General features: G+C 23.4%; 4 protein-coding genes and 1 non-coding gene across 5 annotated transcripts; 4 read left to right on the top strand and 1 right to left on the bottom strand.

Annotated features, from left to right (window-relative positions):
* Positions 1-5,520: 5,520 nt before the first annotated feature.
* Positions 5,521-6,117, top strand: LOC128964074 (uncharacterized). Its single transcript, XM_054310633.1, has 3 exons — positions 5,521-5,905; positions 5,975-6,009; positions 6,103-6,117. Exons 1-3 carry the CDS (start codon positions 5,530-5,532, stop codon positions 6,115-6,117), a joined length of 426 nt encoding a protein of 141 aa, XP_054166608.1. The 5' UTR covers positions 5,521-5,529.
* A 677-nt stretch (positions 6,118-6,794) lies between these two features.
* LOC128964286 (uncharacterized) lies at positions 6,795-7,662 on the top strand. Its single transcript, XM_054310867.1, has 4 exons — positions 6,795-6,851; positions 6,920-7,399; positions 7,503-7,537; positions 7,617-7,662. Exons 1-4 carry the CDS (start codon positions 6,821-6,823, stop codon positions 7,629-7,631), a joined length of 561 nt encoding a protein of 186 aa, XP_054166842.1. The 5' UTR covers positions 6,795-6,820; the 3' UTR covers positions 7,632-7,662.
* A 624-nt stretch (positions 7,663-8,286) lies between these two features.
* Positions 8,287-9,363, top strand: LOC128964073 (uncharacterized). The gene is made up of 2 exons (XM_054310632.1): positions 8,287-8,812; positions 9,314-9,363. The coding sequence occupies exons 1-2, from the start codon at positions 8,299-8,301 to the stop codon at positions 9,361-9,363; spliced, it is 564 nt and encodes a 187-aa protein (XP_054166607.1). The 5' UTR covers positions 8,287-8,298.
* A 2,250-nt stretch (positions 9,364-11,613) lies between these two features.
* On the top strand, positions 11,614-13,364 carry LOC128964278 (erlin-2-B-like). Its single transcript, XM_054310857.1, has 4 exons — positions 11,614-11,868; positions 12,032-12,245; positions 12,317-12,579; positions 12,765-13,364. The coding sequence occupies exons 1-4, from the start codon at positions 11,775-11,777 to the stop codon at positions 13,256-13,258; spliced, it is 1,065 nt and encodes a 354-aa protein (XP_054166832.1). The 5' UTR covers positions 11,614-11,774; the 3' UTR covers positions 13,259-13,364.
* A 3,046-nt stretch (positions 13,365-16,410) lies between these two features.
* Trnaa-ugc (transfer RNA alanine (anticodon UGC)) lies at positions 16,411-16,482 on the bottom strand. Its single transcript has one exon. It is a non-coding gene; the product is annotated as a tRNA-Ala (tRNA).
* Between the last annotated feature and the right edge of the window lie 3,774 nt (positions 16,483-20,256).

Genomic DNA, 20,256 nt, shown 5'->3' with positions numbered 1-20,256 from the left:
TAATCAATGGTAAATCTAAGAAAATAATTGTTGAATATTATTGAGACCTTTTAAATCTAATGAGATATCAGTTATATTTTATAACATTTATTTTATTACATTTAAAATTTATTACTTTTCGCAATACTTATTTAATATTTTATTAAATAATTTGCCATTAATAGTAACGAAAAAACAAACAATTAATGCAATTATTGTTGTCATTCAAGAATAAACACCTGTTATAGTAAGCAATTTTTATACATTGAAATCAACAACAAAAATAAGTTACAATATAAACATTAATTGAAATATATATATATATTCATTCATTTCATTATAAATATTTGTGGTATAATTAATGCAATGGGACAGGCAGTGACACAATTGATAAAATAGTTGGTATATCCCGGGATAACAGGCAAACATAAGTTTTTATTCAAACACTTGACATTACCCTTACATCCCTCAGCGCATAACAATAAATATAAAAACTGAGTGAACTGTTGTTTGTTAATCAGATCACTAGTCTTGAGAAGATTGCATTTCTGTAGACAACTGACACAGTAGTCATCAGCACATCTTATATTAGGTTTTTGTGTTTCACCGGAAAATTTCAATGCATTAGTAATTACTGTTGAAAGCGAAACGTCAGGATTAATGATATCTTCCAACAAGTTTTCGTCAGTATATTGTTTGCTCCGAAAATTAAGTGCCGAATAGACTTTGTTTGGGTTCACATAATATCCATCTATCGGATCGTAATTTTGGTAGAGATTAGAAAACGATAATAATGATGATAACAATATTACTATTATAATTAAAATTGTATTTTTTAGTTATTTATTATTAATTGTCTTATTTATTTTAATCATACTTACAAATAATGCAAATTTTTGATATCATATTAGGATTATAGTGCAAAAAAATATTTGATTATAATATTGTAAATAAACTATATATTTAAATGTAGTTTTAATTAAAACATAAATTATGTAATTTTTTCTAAACTATTTGATATTAATTATATAATATTTATTTCTTCAATTATTATAAATGTTTGAAACTGTTCTTATAATACACAACGGTGTCAGTGATTGTAATACTCTTCTACTAATAGGAACCACATATCGGTTAAGAGGAACGTAACTCAAGACCCGCTTTTCAACCAATTTGAAGATGCGATCAAACGATTGTTTTTCTTTATAGTTTTTGTCATACATTTCGAAATCAAGTCTTAATTTTGTCAATTTTGCGATCTCTTCGTTCATCTGTTGAGTCTTTGCCATCAGTTCTTCATTTAAACGCTTTTTCTCTTCCAACGCCTTCTCGATATCCAAGAGTTTGATGTCAAACACTGATTCAAAAGACTCTTCGTTATCATTATAATCGATTGAATCGAGTAATTTAGTCAACGTTTGGTTCAAGTCGTCAATTGATATGTTGGACACATTACCGGCATTATCGTCGTTATTCATGTCTTCACTCTTATAAACTTCAATCAATTGAGTCAACTCTTGGTTTTCTGTTAATGTGGTCTCATATTGGTTGCGGTAAAACTCGCGCTCTTTTTTAATATCATTGATTTCTTTAATTATCTTATTTTGTTCATCAATGGTAAACAAACACGATTTCAAATCCTTTTTTAAGTTCTTGATTTCATCTGATTGTTCGTAACTTTTTTGGTKAAGAATTTCTATTTCATTCAAATCTGTTGTCACGCGTTTGGTCAGCGACTCGACTCTGGCTTCACTTTCGGTCAATTTGATGGACAATTCATTGTTATTATCTTTCAATATCACATATTCACTCAATTTGACACAATTGTCGCGAAAGTGTCTCAACTCTTGTATAACATTTTTCTGTACTTCGATTTGCTTCTCCATCACTGACTTGTCTTTTGACATCTGATCCAATTGAGTCTCCAAGTCGTCCATCCTTAGCATATCCTCTCTTAACGTCATTTTATTTTTAATTTATTAATAACTTTACTCTAGAAAAATGAATGTTAATAATTATCAAACACTTTATATCACTTAAGATGTGTGCCTTTGGAACCAATTTCTGGTGTGGAAAGGGATGTAAAAATTGTGACAAAAATTGTGTTTTTAAAACAAACAAATGATTGCGACTACAAATAGTCGTTTAATAAGTACTGTCGTTAATCTTGAAACCAGTTTATAGAGATATTGATTAGACATTTGAGGAAAAATTAGTCAAATTTTTATATTTAAAAAAAGTTTGACTAAAATAATAATTAAATGCCTTTCTCTCATTGGTTGCAATTCAATGCAGTGGTAATTAAATATCTATATGAATATTAATACCTGTATTTGTATCGACAGTGTGTGTAATCGTTTAATTTGTATAAATATATTGTAATACTATAGAGTAAACTACAGTAGTGTTACTGTACATACAATATCATGTATTAATTTTATATTAATCAGTGTTGGCAGAGACAAAGTGTATGTATAATACAAAGCGTATTATACAGTATAATACAATGTAAATTACATGACAATTTTGGCTTACAAAAAAAATTTAGCGCCACTTAGTAACAAAAATACAAAAATTCACAAACAAACACATGTTTTGTAATAATAATAATTTTTTTATCTAAAAAAATTTGAAATTAACTATTCAATTTAATTCTGGTATTGAAATATATTAATAAAATAATTAATATTAATTTTTAATAGTTTTAGAAAACAACGATTCTAATAATAATATTGAAATTATGTAATAATAATAATTTTAATAAAAAATAAATATTTTATCATTGTTAATGTAATTTTTCTATAATTGTAAAATACATCCAGTACATTGTATTTTACTGTAATTTACAAAACCAAAATTGAAAACCTTGTATTTTTCCAACCCTGATATTAATAAATATAAAAGAATCTAATAGTAGAAAATCAAATAAATAAATATTTTGCTTTTTGAAACACTGGTTTTGATGATTATATTTATACATTTACATGAAGATTGAAATAATATTTTATTAATTATTTTAAATATATAAATAAATTAAACTTTAAGGAAAATAATATTAGTTTATAAATAATTATATAATTTGTAATAATTTCACAAATATACTAATAATTATTATTAATTACAATTTTCAATTATTATGATTACTAGAAATATTATAATTATTTTCAAAAATAATTTTATACTGAAACAAATAAGTGGGGCATCACTGGGAAAATGTTGCAACTATTGACACAATAGACAAAATAATTGGGATTTTCTTTCATAACCGGCAAACAATTCTTTTGTTTAAAACATTGAATAGATTTACGACAACCGAGAGAACAGAGAATCTGATAGAAAGCATGAGTTGCCGGCAAATGAAGTAGTGATGAGTACTTGAGATGATCGCAGGTCTTCATACAAGAGGGACAGTCATCATCACAATAGTCATCATTTGAGTTACGGTTTTCAGATCCGCCAGAGATTGCATTCGCCACAACCGATCGGTCCAATACATCCGAAACGGTTTGTCTCGGATTTATTAAATCATTTAATAGTTGATCGTCAGAATAGACTGACTTTTTATCAATTGATACATCATTTGCAAAATTCATTACATTATTATCATAATCTCTATCATAATAATAACTGTACTCATCTTCATAATTATCTAATGGATAATTATAATCAGTATATCGTTGGTTACAACTTATCGTATTCAATAAATTAGTAGATATTAAAGAAACTACAAAAAGTTTAAAAACTTTATTACAATAGTAATTTATAATGAATTTTCATACTTACTGATGAAAGTATTGACAAATTGTTTAATAGGCATTTTAATTAATTAATAAAAATTATATTATATCGTTTAAATTATTTAAATACTAAAAATGATTTCCATATGGAAATTGTTATTAACTTAGTGTTGGCAAAAAAGAGAAATTTATAAAATAATAGAGAAATTTCTAGAAAGTTTCTAAAAGAAATTTCTATTTATGGGATCCCCATGGTTAATTTTGTTTTCTCGATATTTTTTATCTTTAACATTGTTTTTATAAGTAATATTTAAATATTAGTATTAGTATTTTAATTATTAATTAAAGTAAAAAATTTATTTATTTAATTATATTAAACTATGATATAATAAAATAGTGAATAAAATTTTACAAAACTTATTATTATTAAAAAATTATAATTATTTATATAGGTATCCCATTTGTATAATATAGTATTATACAGTAATCTACATTATATAGTATAATATTATATGTATAGTAGTGTCTCATTAATATATTTATAGTTTTACAATATCTATAGATATGGGGATCCCATAGTATAACAAAAAAGTTAAATTTCTATAGAAATTTATTCTTGAGAAACTTTCTAGAAACTTTCTCAGGGAAATTTATTAGAAACTTTCTATTTGCCCATCTCTATATTAACTGCTAAATTTATAATTAAGTAATTCATAAATGATGAGATATTTTTATTTAATTTAAAATAACTATTAAATTAAAGATAGTATAAAATAATTTAACAATTATTGTTTATTATTATATTACTAATAATTAAAATCATAAATTATTATTAACTAACAATTTTCTTTAGATGATTTAAACACTTTGCCTACAATATGCATAATTTTGCAATTAATTTCAATACAATGATAGAAAAAGTCAGGATTTTCTTTCATAATTGGTATACAAGAGTTATCTTTAATACATGGTATCAGTCCTCTACAGGCTTGTGTGCAAACAGTTAGATACATATATTGTTTCAATTGATCCCCTTTAAGATTTTTGGCATTTTTCAAGTAATTACAGGATCGTTGACATGAATTGGGTGCTCTTGAATGCACTAATTGTTGAGAAGGACTCTCTAAATCCATTGAATATATAGGTTCCCAATCATCTGCTTCTGAATCTGATTCATCATCATTTTGTGTACAATAAATTAACAAATTGATTGACAACAAAATAAACAAAATATTATTTGTTTTTATTGCACATGACATACTGTATTAAACAAAATTAATAATTATTTCAATTTTAAAAATTAAAATGTCAATTATTTATTATAATTTTTATAAATAAAATATTTAAATTGTTTAATATTAAAGTATTAGCTTATTCTAATCAATAGTTTAACATTGAATACTATACTTTATTAGATTATCTAACTAAATACTATAAATATATTTAATATATTATATAATAACAAAACAGGAAATTAAACTCCATTTAATAATTCAAGATATATATATATATATATTATATATATATTATAAATAAATAATATATACTATACTATAGAATGTAAATACTTTAACATATTAAATTATATAATTATAACTATTTTTTCATAATGTATTTATATTTGACTATTCTAAGTAAGTAAACCTTAGTTGTGATTTGATATATTAATAATAGTTAGCATAATTGAAATATTTGAATAGATATAATAATTTTACTGCAAATAAAGCCAAACGATAATTATTACGATAAGGATTATAACGATGATTATTATAATTACAATTGGTATGAGAATATTCCTTTTAAAAATTATTTAATGGAAAACTTTGAAGTGTATGACTTATCTGGTCGATCAAAAAAGCCGTTACCGAGTGGACAGTTAGATGACTTTCTATTGCCTATGTCTATCAAATCCGATGACCAATTGATGGACGATGTTTTGAAAGTCAAAACCGATCCATTAGTAAGAAATCCGTTTTCCAGTTCTACTTCTACTTGTGATAAGAGTTGTCTCTCATGTCTTGACACTTGTAATTACATCAAAGGGGCTAAACTGGCCAAAGATGTGCCTCTCATTCAATACATGTATTTAGTTGTTTGTGCAAAGGGTTGCAAACGACTACTCAATTGTATTAATGATAACTATTGCTTACCAGTAATGCAGGAAAATCCCGACTATTTTATTATTTGTGGTAAATAACAACTAATAACTTTGATAATTATAATTTTTCAATAATTAACAATTGATTTTATTTACATAGTTAACAATTGTCCACTTTTTCCAGTAATACCCAAGGTATATTTTTCACAAATATGATCAAATATATATAGTATTATATAATTACATAAAACAAATTGTTTAATTAATTGTATATTTTTTATTTTATAGGTTTTTCTCAAGTAAAGAATATTTGAATATGTGTTTAGTTAGTGTGAAATAATTATTTTAAATGTACATAATTTATAAACAAATAAAGTGAAAATTACTTAATTAATTAAATTATATCATTCAAAAATTTYTAAAGTTTCTAAAATTAAAAATACTTATCTAAACTTAAATACATGAAACACAAATCAATATATCAACTCAATTAACTTTGGATTAAATTTCACTTTTACTATCACCTCCCGGTGCATATTTCAAATATTATCTCAAAACTTTTTAATTTTTTTTATCATAATATATAGTCAAGTTATAAATTAGAACTCATTTTTTAAATTTTTATTTAAGAAATTATATTATATTTTATATTTAATTTTAATTTTTATATTATAATTAGTTAAATAAATTGAATTTTTTAGTTAAAGTTTAAGTATTTTGATTTGAGTACAGCATTTGGGGTATTGAACTAAACATTTAAGTGAATATATTTAATATTTCATTTTATTTATTAACTTTATATATTTTAAATATTATGTTGTATCTTCATATTATCAAAATTTTAAATGATTTTAATAAACAATATTATAACTTAATTATATTAATTTAGTATAATTATTTATTATATAATACTTTATGTAGAGGAAATTAAAATATACTGTATTTTTACTTCACTATAAGTAATAATTTATAGTATAAACAGTTAAATTAAATTGTTGGAAACAAAATGTCTCTCAATATTTATTTATTTATAATAAGTAAGTTTTTTATAAAGACAATTGTATATTATCAATATAATACTAATTTTAATACTGTTTAATACTAGAGTTAATAATTTTATTGCAAACTAAGCCTAACTACAGTATTTATGGTTACAATTATTACAACGATTATTACAATGATTATTATGACTACAATTTGAGTCCAAAGTTTCTGGAAAATTACGATAAAATTGACAACAATTTACCAAATGATGAAAATTCAGTTCTCATTATTAAGAATCCATTGGCAGATAAAGTGCTTCCACTAAATCCCGATCATATAAACCAATTAAACGAATTGACTGATGAGATACTAGAGCCGGGTATAAATAGAAGAGACAAAGATTCATGTGGTCAGACATGTCGGTCGTGTTTAATGTCCTGTAATTACATCAAACAAGTGGATATCGTCAGAAATATGCCACTCATAGAGCTATTGTATCTAAATGTCTGCGCAAAGGGTTGTAAAGGGATTATCAATTGTATTTCAGAAAGTTTGTGTTTACCGGTTATGAAAGAAAATCCCAATTATTTTATTTTATGCGGTTTGTTGTCACTGTTTTCTAATATTTGTTAAATTTTTATAAAAAAATATACTGTTTTAATACTGATTTTTCTCTAAATAAAATATTAATTTTATTTTTATAGCTAATCGTTGTCCTCCGTTTTCAATTTTTCCAAAGGTTTGTATCTATTTAATTATATTTTTACAAATAAAAATTTATCATTAATTAATTAATAATTTATGTTTTTTTCTAACAGATATTTATTAAATAAATTATTTTATAAATATTATTAAGTAATATTGTTTGAGAAATGCGATTATTTGTAATTTATATAATTAAAGTTTTGATAATATAATTAAAAATATTTTTAATATAACTTAAACTAAAATTAATCTTATTAAAACTATTGATATAAAATAAAACTGTAATATAATGATAATATTGTAAATTAATTAGCATTAGTTAACTGTTAGAAACAACAAATAATGTGAATTCTATTAATCTATAAATTTAATTCATATGTTTTGCTTACAAAATGCATTAAATAAATTTTTTTTAAAGATTTTACGATATTAAAGTGTTTAAACAAAAACTATTTGCATAACAACTTTATATTATAGTCAATAATTTGTTGATAACACTTAGAATATACTGTACTTTTGCAAAATAAAAATTTATTATAATATTAATAATAATATTTTACGTTATATATGTTTGTCAAATTTTAATTTAATTAATTAATTAATGTTGTATAAATAATTAACTAATATTGTAAATTGTATTGTAATAAACATAGAAAAACTAATTAATTAATTAATTTAGTTGATTTTTAATAAACAATTGTTAACCAACTTATCAAAAATACTATGAGATATATAATTATATTTATTATTATTTTCTTTATAATTGATACAATAAATGGTCAGTATTTTAATGCTATGAATAATTATGACAGACCAAGATATACAGCTTATAAACTCCAGGACAGACACAGGGATCGGTATATTAGACAACTGGAAAATAGGTTACAAAGATTAGAAAGTTTTGTTGAAAATATTATTGAAAATAATAACAGAATTGCTGACGAATATATCGATTTGTTGGATACGGGAGAAGCAATTGGAAACAAACCTTTAATATCTAATTATAAGAACAAATTTGATTCGTTTAACTCATATCCACACGATTTGAATGAAAGTTTGACTAATCAGGAGATGTTAGACTCAGTCTTACCGATAAACAGCCGTATCTCTCATGAAGGATGTATGCGTTCCTGTAATTACATTAAATTTGCGAAAGGATTTCAGGGATCAAAGGATTCGCTCAGTCAGTACATGTATTTGATGGTCTGTGCGGAGGGTTGTAAGCAAACCATTCCGTGTCTAAACCAAAACTTTTGTGTTCCCGTTATGCGAGAAAATCCCGAATTTTTTGTACAATGCGCTAACACTTGTATGTAAACTAAACTAATTGTTAATTACTGTATTTTCTATGRATTTGATTATGAGTTGCAGTAAAATTGTCAATCAATTCAAAACAATATAATATGTAATTGATATCAAATATCTTAAAACCACTTTCAAAATCATATACTCAGCCCAACTATAACTAATACAAATTTAAGAAAAATGTTAACCAATTTTTATCAGATATTTTTTGTGCAATATTTATATGCAATCAGTTTTATTATCATATTTTGAAACTAAATTTACTTTTTTAGAGTAAAAATATTATTTTAATATTAGTGTTTTAAATTTTAATCTAAGAATAATTATTTTTTTGATAAAATTAATTATACTTCAATTTAATTCAATTTAAATTAGTCTCAAAAAACAATAGTTTACATATCGGTTGTACTATTTTATTGTAACTCATAATTCAATACTAAAATTATTATTTTATTGTAATTTTAAAGTATAATTAATTAATTATTTACTTTATAATTATTTTTAGGTGAACTCTTCAAAATTGCTCCAAAAATTTTCAAATCTGCTAAATGTTAATACTGTGTTAATACAATTAACACTTAAATTATTATCTATTTTTATATATAAATTATTTTATTATAAAATAATAAAAATAAATTAAACAATTATTGACACGTAATTATATTGTTATTTTTAAATTATAAGTTACGGTTCAAACAATTGTATGCAATTGTTTATATTAGATGACGGTTAGTCCACACAATTTAAGGTCCCGACAACAGTCCATCAGTTAGAGCGCACCGGTAGGAGAATGAGTCATAAAACTAATTCAAGTTCATCACAAAAAAGTGGAAAACCAAAACCCAAACCCAAATCACTACCATCTCCTCCGTCACGTCCGCCGCCACCGCCGCCGAAGGTATCTGAGAGCTTGAAAAACAAATCGGAAAATTTCAAGGCTCAGGACAAGAGTGCCAGTAGTCCTTCATTGAAGACCTCATCAGACGCAGCAGTCAATGGACAGTCATCATTAGCTCAAAGAAAGTTTCTGGGCTTAAGACCAACAGTTTGGGTGATTATTGGGTCCACCGTTTTCATGTCAATTGTGGCCTATGGTGTCTATCGTTACTGTTACCGATCAAAGAGCTGATCCATTAGCCATCCTATGAGAAAAAACTAACAAAGTCTTGAATTCATGGATTAGATTTGTGTCTCAAAAAGTTTTTTGTTTAGAAATACATTTATATGTTGTTTCTATTATTAATCTATAGAAATAAATGATTAAATATTAAGCAATAGAGTACTGTATATTGAAAACAATAATTATTTATTGTTTGGTAATTTATTTTTATTTTTATAGATTTTAATTAAGGATAGCTTAACATAGTTTTTAAAATTTTTCATTGAAAAATGAATTTGTTTTATTTATCGACAAAAAAGTTATTGAAAACAGATATTTTTTAATAATAGAAATAGCATTTTTGATTTATTATTTTGATATTAAAACTAAAAATAGGTAAAAAATAAATAGGTTTTCAACTCATTTTATTGTTTTAACAAATATAAAGATGAAATATGTTATTAATAATAACAATAAAATTAATCACTGTTTGATGCAATTATTTTATATACAATAAAATACAATTGATTGCTAATATTTGTTTGCAAAACAATTGTAGCAGTTTTGAAATATCACTAACAATCAAATATAGTATAAATAGATGCATACTATTGTATAAAAAAATAAAAAACTATTAATTTAAAAGTTTTAATCAAACTTAATAACTAATTTTGTGATAATTTTTCTTTCAATTTATTTATAGCAATGAAACAATTATCAGTAATCGTAACGTTAGTATTACTGGGAATCATTCAAACCGAGGCTCAGCCACAATTTGGAGCGTTGGGAGGAATTTTTAGTGGACTGGGAGGTCAGTTAATTAGCGCTTTCACCAATGCTACCAATTCTAGTCTAACAAATAGTTTGGGCGCTATTACCGGTGCTGCCGGACAAGCAAATAATATATTAGCCACCACAATTGGACAAGCTCAGGGTGCAATTTCTGGTGCTATTGGACAGGCACAGAGTGCCATTGGACAAGCTTTGAGTTCAGCCAATTCAACTATAAATACATTGCCGACTAATATAACCAATGCATTCAATCAGTTAACCAATACATTGACGTCCACACAAAACATGGTTACCAATGCTTTACAACAAGCATTTAATGTGTTGAACCTGATTCCTAATACCGGTGCTACCAGTAGTGCCAGTGCTAGTTCACAAGTATCTACTGGTCCTAAAGTTAACTAAACTATTACCGGTAATTGTTTTTTTCAAAATTGTAAAGTAATTTTATTATTTAAATAAATAATGTAATAGATATAATAAAAGAAAATAATTATGTTTTAAAATATTTTGATCATAATTACTGTTTTTCTCAAAATTTGTTTATATTTATGCTCTTAATTCTGAAATAAATTTATTAATTAATTGAGAAATGTTTTAAATGCAGTAATTAATTACAAGTATATTGTGTTAAGTGTTATGTTGATAATTGGTGTACAATTAAACAATTATTTCCTATTCAATTAATTGTTATATATCTATATATATTTAAAAAGTTTTATTAAATGATAAAACTTAAAAATTGAATGTAAAAGTAGTATTACCTTGATACATTTACCATTCAAATTTGGCTCATAATGTTCATATGCATAAATAAACGCTAAATGAGTACTTTTTATTAGTTACATTTACATTGCGTTCAATGCTATAAAATGTATGAAATTGATTAAATACCGGTAATGCTTATGTGTTATAATGATTAATACGTTAATGTTATGTATAGTATATTATAGTAATAAATGTGTCGATAAATTGTAAAACAAATATAAATTACTAAATAGTGATTAACAAAAACTAATTGTTAACTAATACTAACTAAATATTTATTTTGAATTTGATTATACAATCGGATGAAGTGATGCCCATAGAGTCCAATGCGTTAATCATTGCCGGCATTGGCTTTGCATTACTGGTTGTGGCCTTTAATTCAGCGATTCATAAGATAGACGAGGGTTTGGATTACTTTTTATATACCGATTCTCACACTTGTTGTTCACTTAAATTTAAATAAACTTTAATTAATTTTATTATATGACTAAAACTATATGTTTATATGATTTGTCGACCACTTTTGAAATGACATACAATTTATTGTTTTTTGAATTATAATGACAGGTCATGTGGGGGTCTACTATAGAGGGGGTGCACTCCTCGACGCGATATCTTTTCCTGGATTTCATATGATGTTACCGATACTGACATCCTTTCGGTCCATTCAAGTGACTCTACAGACGGATGAAGTGAAGAACGTTCCGTGCGGTACATCGGGTGGTGTTATGATATACTTTGACCGAATAGAAGTGGTCAACATTTTGCAATCCAAAGCCGTGTAAGACATCGGTGATCTCCAGAGTTGCCATTTGAATATTGAAAGATATTTGTTTTTTGGTCATTAAATAGATACGATATTGTCCGCAATTATACCGCCGATTACGATAAGGCTCTCATCTTTAACAAAGTTCATCACGAATTGAATCAGTTTTGCTCAATACATACACTACAAGAGGTTTACATTGATTTGTTTGATCAAATCGATGAAAATCTCAAGACTGCCCTCCAGAGAGACCTCAATGAGTTCGCTCCGGGTCTTTACGTTCAGGCCGTTAGGGTTACCAAACCGAAGATACCGGAAACTATTCGTCGCAATTATGAACTGATGGAAGGTATCACTTGATTTGATTATCTTAAGTTAAAACTTAAAATATTTAAAATATTAAAGTATTTGTGTTTTTAAATTTACAGAATTTTTATTTAGTAATAATTTCTGAAATATTGTTTAAATGTTTTTAAATTTTATAATATCTTTATATATTAAATATTTTTGTTTTATTCTGAATCTGATTGATAGGTGAGAAGACAAAGTTAATGATTTCGGTTCAGAGACAGAAAGTGGTTGAAAAAGACGCTGAAACGGAACGAAAGAAAGCTATAATTGAAGCCGAGAAGAACCAACAGGTGGCCAAAATTATTTATGAACAGAAGATTATGGAAAAAGAATCGCTTAAGAAGATGTCAATCATAGAGGACGACATGTTCTTCAATAGAGAGAAGATGAGAGCCGACGCCGAATACTACAGCAAAGAGAAGTTGGCTGAAGGAAACAATTTGTTGCTAACGAAAGAGTATTTGCAGCTTAAGAAATATGAATCAATTGCTCAAAACTCTAAGATTTACTTCGGTTCGGACATTCCGCAGATGTTTATGGAGAGATACTCTTCAAGTGATTCAATGACTGATTCATATCTCGCTGCCATCAAACAGAATAACAAAGACGRCGCCTTCTCAGCAAAAGCGAGGAAACAATCGGCTGAAAGTAGTTCCGGGACTCAAGAGACTGATTAATAGCTAATTATTTAATCGCTATATTTTATAATATATCATATAATAATTGTTTGCAAACAATTTTCAAGTGATAAATGATAAGAAATGTTTTAATTTTATATATTATTAATTTACATTACATTACTTATTATTATTAATTATTGATTATTATTATTATAAACACACAAATCAAATGCATGTTTAAATTTTATCATATTATTCTGTATCCATTATAACAAAAAAAGTGTATCATTAGTCATATTTTGATTACTGTTTTGTTTGACTGTAATATTAGATAAATTTGTGAATGGTCATTTATATACTATTCCAGCTCATTTTTAAATTTTAGTTAAATATTATTGGTAAATTTTTTATATTGAATTAATTATAAAACATTAGATAAATAATTATTAATAACTAAATGTTATTAATAAAGTTAAACAAGAAATAATATAAAATAATTTATAATAATTAAGATATTTGCTATTTATTGTACTTAATTTCAGTACAAAATTATTAATATTCTACTACAACACTGTTTTAATTAATGTTATTATTGTAAAATAAATTGATACTAAACTTAATCATTTAAGACACCCATTGTATACCCCATGGTGTATAAGACAGTATGTATGTATTTTATCATAACTGCCCGACATTATTAAATAACAAATCACAGTAACACACTCTCTATGAACTGTTTGTTTAAAAAATGATTATATATTTTATCAACGATTACTACTGATTATACATATTATTACATATTTGTTATTTATTGTACGGTATTATAAAAATATAATAATTTAATGCCAAACAATTTATATATTGATTTTTTTTTGTATTCAAATTACATTTAAGTATAGTTTAGTCTGTAATTAGCAAATTTTGTAATCAGAAATTAAGATTTTTTTACATTTTATACTATTATAAGATACTTTTAATTTAAATTAATTTAAAAAATGTTTTAAACTAATGTTTGTATATTAATTAACTCAAAGATTATTTAAATAATTTAAATTTATTCGTTGCAAAAATGAAACAATAAATTAATTACAATTGAAAATAATGATGTGAATTTTAATTCATATAAATTTTATATTATTTATGATATAAATAAATGAAATAAATTATGTTATACAATGATAAATAAATAAAATAATTTATATGATAAATAAATAAATTATAAACTATAAAATATAAATATATTGATAAATTATATAATATATATTTAATATTAATTATCAAACGTTTAATAAATTTATAAATTATTTGCGATCAAAATTTTAACACATTGGGGACTGATTGATTGGTTAGTAGATAGATCATATGCTAACCAATATTTAAATATATTATAATTATTAAATAAATGCATTAATAAATAAAACAAATGTTTTTCTGTAATATTCAATAATAATAATAATTACGGTAATAATGAGTTGATAATCAATATTAAATTTTAAGTACTAAAAGTCCTTCAAGTATTTAGAAAATTACATTTTCTTTTATCTATATGTAATGATTGAAGTTCACACTTATTTTGTTAATAAATAATAATTGATTTGTTAGATGTTATTGAGATTAGTTTAAAAACAATTAAAACTTCAGTCATAAAACTTACAGATAATTTTTTAAAAAATAATAAATATGAGTATACTGTAACATATCATCATTTTTTCCATTAAAATTTTTGTCTATGATATGCAAACAGTTTGCTGATGTAATCAGTTGTCTGTACATACTGTTTGAGTATCAGATAGTCTCTGAGCATACGTTTGGACACTTGTTTGATGTTACGATACTCGTTGATCATAATATCGCGGCCCGTATTGGTCAAGAAGTGCTCGTCCACTGAGCCGAACACCAAAGACATGGCTGTCCTGATCTCACACAATATGTTATAGTTATCGTCATCCATGTTCTTGAACTCTGTTGGATCCAACCAATCGTAACCGGAGTATATATCCTGGTCTGTAATTACCTGTTCAATGGCCACAGCAAAGCTTTCAACATACCGGTGCACTTTCAACAACGATATCTCTTTCTATAAATATGTGTTAAAGCAAACAATAATTTATTAGACAATTATATATTACAAGTGTTATAATTTAATCAACATTTTGACAACAAAGTTGTCGACACACGAACAGGATTTTCTCACAATTGTTATATTAATAACTAAATTGATAACAATATGCAATTTATTGGAGTGGTGACCAACTCCATGAGCTTAATATCAGCATATCTAACAGTGTTTTCATAGACTAATATTATATATCATGAAATAATAATTTAAGTAATTTAAGTAGTGATTAGTGCATATAATCTATAAATAAATAGAAACTTAATAAGTTTATAAATTATAATTTTTAAAATTTCATATATGAAATATTTATTAATTATATATATAAATATATTAAAATTATCTATTGTAAAATAAATTAAATTATAGATAAAATAATATATCGGTAATATAAAAACTAACTTTTTAATGTTAACTTAAAATTATAACTTTTCAAATTTAAATTATTAAGATTTTGCTTTTGTCTTAATAGTAGTTTTACAAAATTATAAAACTAATTGTCACATATTATAATTTACTATACAATAATTATTGCTAATATATTGTCCAAATTTTACTTAAGCTGTAATAATTGTAATAATAAATTATGACTACACTTACGGTCATATCTTTGAGGGCCACTTCAGAAAGCGGAGGTATTTTTGGTAACCATTCAAACATCGGCTTAAATTTCAAGCCTTCAAAGTCTTTTAATATGTGCTCCAAATCAGTCTATAATTATAAAACAAATAAATTATTAAATTGATAAACAATTCCTGTTTTTTTTATCTTTCTATATCTTTCTATATTTTTTGTTTTAAAGTTTATAACTAACTCCTATATTTAGAAACACTTTATTATAGATAAATATTAAAACTAAAATATTATAAATTTTATCTATAATGTTAAAAAACTAATTTAAAATTAATATAAAATAATTTAGTAAAAAATACTAAAAATCCTTAACAACTCTTTTGTGTTAAAAATATTTATAAATGATTTTTTACTAAAGCTTAACAACAAGCGTCATAAGTTAATTCATATTTAAATCATAGATTATAGAATCTATAATATAGATAAATGATTTTATTTAAAAATARAAACAAAATAAAAGTGGAGATGCGGGGGATCGAACCCCGGGCCTTTCACATGCAAAGCGAACGCTCTACCACTGAGCTACATCCCCTAATTATTATATACTTTTGTTTATCTCAATTCTGATTACAGGTATTCAAATCCCCGTTAAAAGAAATTAATTAAATCTAATTAAAAATTATATTTAATTTATATACAAAATACATACAAATTTCTGTTTGATATCTTCGGCTCTTTTCTTAGCAATTAAAGCGCTTTTCTCCACTTTATTAAACATTTCTTTTATGTGTTTATTCTTGACATCGGAATCGGCGCTCAATTCTGTTATTAGATGACTGATAGTCCGATGCGATGACTTGGGACCCACTTTGCAATGATTATACCATTTCGGTGGATCAGGTAGTGATTGTCCGGCATTTAATATCTCTGTGAGTGACTCCACTAAATTGTTATCATTTGAATCAGTATTATCATCACTATTATCAACAACCGGTGCCAAAACACATGTTTTAAACATCAAATTAAATGATAAAAATATTAATAAAATATTATTAATTGGTAACAACATATTAAAAAATATTATATGTATATAACTAAAAAATATTAATTAATTTTCATTAATAAGCAATAATTAAATAAATAATAAAATAATTTGATTTTTTTATATTTAGTAGAATTTAACATATATATAAAGTATTGTTTGCACAAACTATTAGTTAATTATTTTATAAATCATTTTTTCATAACAAGTTTGCTTTTTTATAGTAAGATTGTATGAACCCACCCTTTTTATAAAATAGGAGTTAATATTGCCATTGCTTGAAGATTATCTATAAATGATATAAAAATTTTTTTGTATACATTTATTGTTGATATCCGTATTTTACATAAATTAATGTATTCAATGCATCACTTATCATTTTTACAGTATTGATTGATTTTTATAAGATTGATGAGTGCTATGTTAACAAACAAATAATTAAATTATGTTAAAACAAACAATATTAACAATGGTATTCAAAATTAGTTTTTATTTTATTTTTTTGTGATTTCCCGCTTGTTTACAATGATTTTTATATTTTATTATTTTTCCATTGGCAATCTAATAATGTATTTTTATAGTCTTTTACAGTAAATATAAATATTTTTATTATTGTGGCTTATAATGACCTTTATGATGACCATGGTTATCTTTCTAATATAGTTAAAGGCAATGGATAATAATACTATTGTTTTATAATGATTGTAAGGTTAATTGATGTTTTTATATTAATTTACACTAAAAAGCTGACAAACTTTTACTTTGTGTTAATTGATTACATTTTAATTACTGTATTGTACAGTATGTGGTATTTTCCCAAACTATTTATAGATTTATTATATATCTAATGTACTTTATAGGTATTTATGTATAAATTAACATGCAATATATTATTACATCATAAATATGTAAATATATAATTGTATAATTTTTTTAACAATATTAAAACTTTATAAAATAGTAAATATTTACATTAGTCTACGATGACGTCTATGTAAAATACTATTATGAATTGAACTCACATTCATGTCTATAGCATAACTATATTTAGTGAATTGATATTTTATTTTTAAAATTAGTAAATATTTTAATTTACGTAAATAAACTCATATATATATATATATATACTTCTATAGGTATAAATTGATTGCAAGTACATTGAAAGTTCAAATTCTATAATATTATAGTAAAACATATTTGAATTTTTGCTTTTATAAAATATTAAAATAGTTTTAGTAATATTCTGGTCATAGTCTATAGTAATTAACAATTAACGTAATAAATTATATAATAATAAAAATTATGTGTAGATATAATCTAGTTATTTTAATACATACAAAAACAATTATAACAAAATAGTTATTTTATTTAATAAATAATAATGTTTTGATGTCATATAATCACGTAATAAACTAGATTAACATTGGTATTTTAGTGATTATAGACACATGTAAGACAATGATAAATTAGCAATTTATAGTTTAATTAATTTATATCAGTAGTTAAGTAGTGACATACATTTTAATAATGATAATGATTGCACTATTTAGTGACATATTATCGAAAATAGATTTATTGTATAATGAGTAAATAAAATCAAATTTTTAGCATTTTTCAAATACTATAAGATAATCATTATTGTAATGTTATAATGTTGAAGACATCCTTATTAAAAATCATTATTAATTCATTTCATAATATTATTGCAATTTTAGTTTCAAATAGAGTTCAATGGGATTTTGTGTGTTATTTGTTTATTTTAGTTTTACTCTCACCTGTTGTTTGTATTTTGATATAACAATGATAACTATAATGTCAACAAATAAATAATTGAAATTTCATTAAAAAAATATTGAAACTTATCATTATAAATATAATAATTATTTTTTATCATTATACTTTTTAGTGAAATTCAATAATATAAATTATTGAATAATTTCATTAATGTAATAATTTATAATAAGACTGCATTACTTAATATATTGTATACTAATAATTGTCTATAAGATATTATTTATGCAATATTTTAACTAATAATAAATTAATAAATCATATCAAATCATATAATAAATAAATCATAAATAAAAATTAATAAATATTTAATGTGTAATTTGTGTAATATAAATTATATTTATAATATTGTATATTGAATATACAATGAAATTAAAAATAATGTTTACATATATTGAATTTGATTTATTACCATTTTCTATAGATTTTAATAATAAATATAAAATTAAATATATTTACTATATTAAATATATTATTACAGTATTATATATATATTGTCATTTTATTGTTTGAATAATAATTATTAAATTAATGTCATATCTTTACAATAATCAACATTTCAATCCAAGATTAACTTTTAAATCTTTTAATACATATTAACAATCAATTTAACATTACATTACATTGTATCAATGAAGTCAATTGATTTATTATTTTCTAAACATATTTTAAGCTTATATATTAAAATTATTTATATAATATTTTTGTCATTTTAACACAATAATTGTAATACTAATCTATAGTTTGAAAAATGTTTATAGACTATATAAAAATTATAGCGTATTATTTGATTGTTATTTTTTATAAGTAAATTTATTTAAAAAATACTATAAATATGAATGTTGTAATTATGAATAAAAACTATTGTAAACTTATTTTTAAATCACATTGTATTATAATTTTGATGAGTTATGAACTAATATAAATTATTATTAATAATAAATTATCATGATCAAATAAAAATTTATTATTTGAAAAATAAGTGTATAATACAGTAGGCATTGAAAAATAGCCCTAGCTTATGTACTATAATAATCTATTTTAATTATATTAAAATAAATATTTTCAAATAAAAAATTTGCCGTAAATTAAATAGAAATTTACTATTTTTAAATTATATTGAAGTGTATTAGTGGGCAATAAAACATATGGCAATCACTTGTAGGATATTTGTCTATTAAACCACTCTTACCTTTAATGTGAAGGCGTTAAACAAGTTATTAAAAAACACTATTGATATCAATATATCATTATATTGTGATAATAGACAAACATTGCATTTTATTAAGTGATTTCATTTGATTGTTAATCAATATCTTATTGACAAAAAGTTTCATAAATAAATACAAACAAACAAATAAATAGATGATTACATTAAAAGCCAAATGAATATGCAATGAAATTTCAATACCGGTAGCTATAAGATTCATATTATCATCATTTTTAAAAATAGATTCATTTAATACATATAAATTATTTTTTCTATCTTAACAATATAATGACAAATTGATTTATTGAATAAACTTTTTTTTA

This window comes from Oppia nitens, unplaced genomic scaffold (assembly GCF_028296485.1).
Source record: "Oppia nitens isolate AA-2021 unplaced genomic scaffold, nextdenovo-longstitch-racon4-pilon3 scaffold8_pilon_pilon_pilon, whole genome shotgun sequence".
In the NCBI taxonomy this organism is placed as follows: domain Eukaryota; kingdom Metazoa; phylum Arthropoda; class Arachnida; order Sarcoptiformes; family Oppiidae; genus Oppia; species Oppia nitens.
Note: the sequence above shows the minus strand (reverse complement) of the source record. Positions and strands in the feature narration are given on the sequence as shown.

What these genes read in the sequence shown, in the direction of transcription:
- LOC128964073 (XM_054310632.1), top strand. Translation starts at nt 8,299, where the DNA reads ATGAATAATTATGACAGACCAAGATATACAGCTTATAAACTCCAGGAC. An exon ending in TGTACAATGCGCTAACACTT is followed by an intron (nt 8,813 to 9,313) that starts GTATGTAAACTA and finishes AATTATTTTTAG; the next exon opens with GTGAACTCTTCAAAATTGCT.
- LOC128964286 (XM_054310867.1), top strand. Translation starts at nt 6,821, where the DNA reads ATGTCTCTCAATATTTATTTATTTATAATAA. An exon ending in TATTTATTTATTTATAATAA is followed by an intron (nt 6,852 to 6,919) that starts GTAAGTTTTTTA and finishes GTTTAATACTAG; the next exon opens with AGTTAATAATTTTATTGCAA. An exon ending in CAATTATTTTATTTTATGCG is followed by an intron (nt 7,400 to 7,502) that starts GTTTGTTGTCAC and finishes TTATTTTTATAG; the next exon opens with CTAATCGTTGTCCTCCGTTT.
- LOC128964074 (XM_054310633.1), top strand. Translation starts at nt 5,530, where the DNA reads ATGGAAAACTTTGAAGTGTATGACTTATCTGGTCGATCAAAAAAGCCG. An exon ending in CGACTATTTTATTATTTGTG is followed by an intron (nt 5,906 to 5,974) that starts GTAAATAACAAC and finishes TTATTTACATAG; the next exon opens with TTAACAATTGTCCACTTTTT.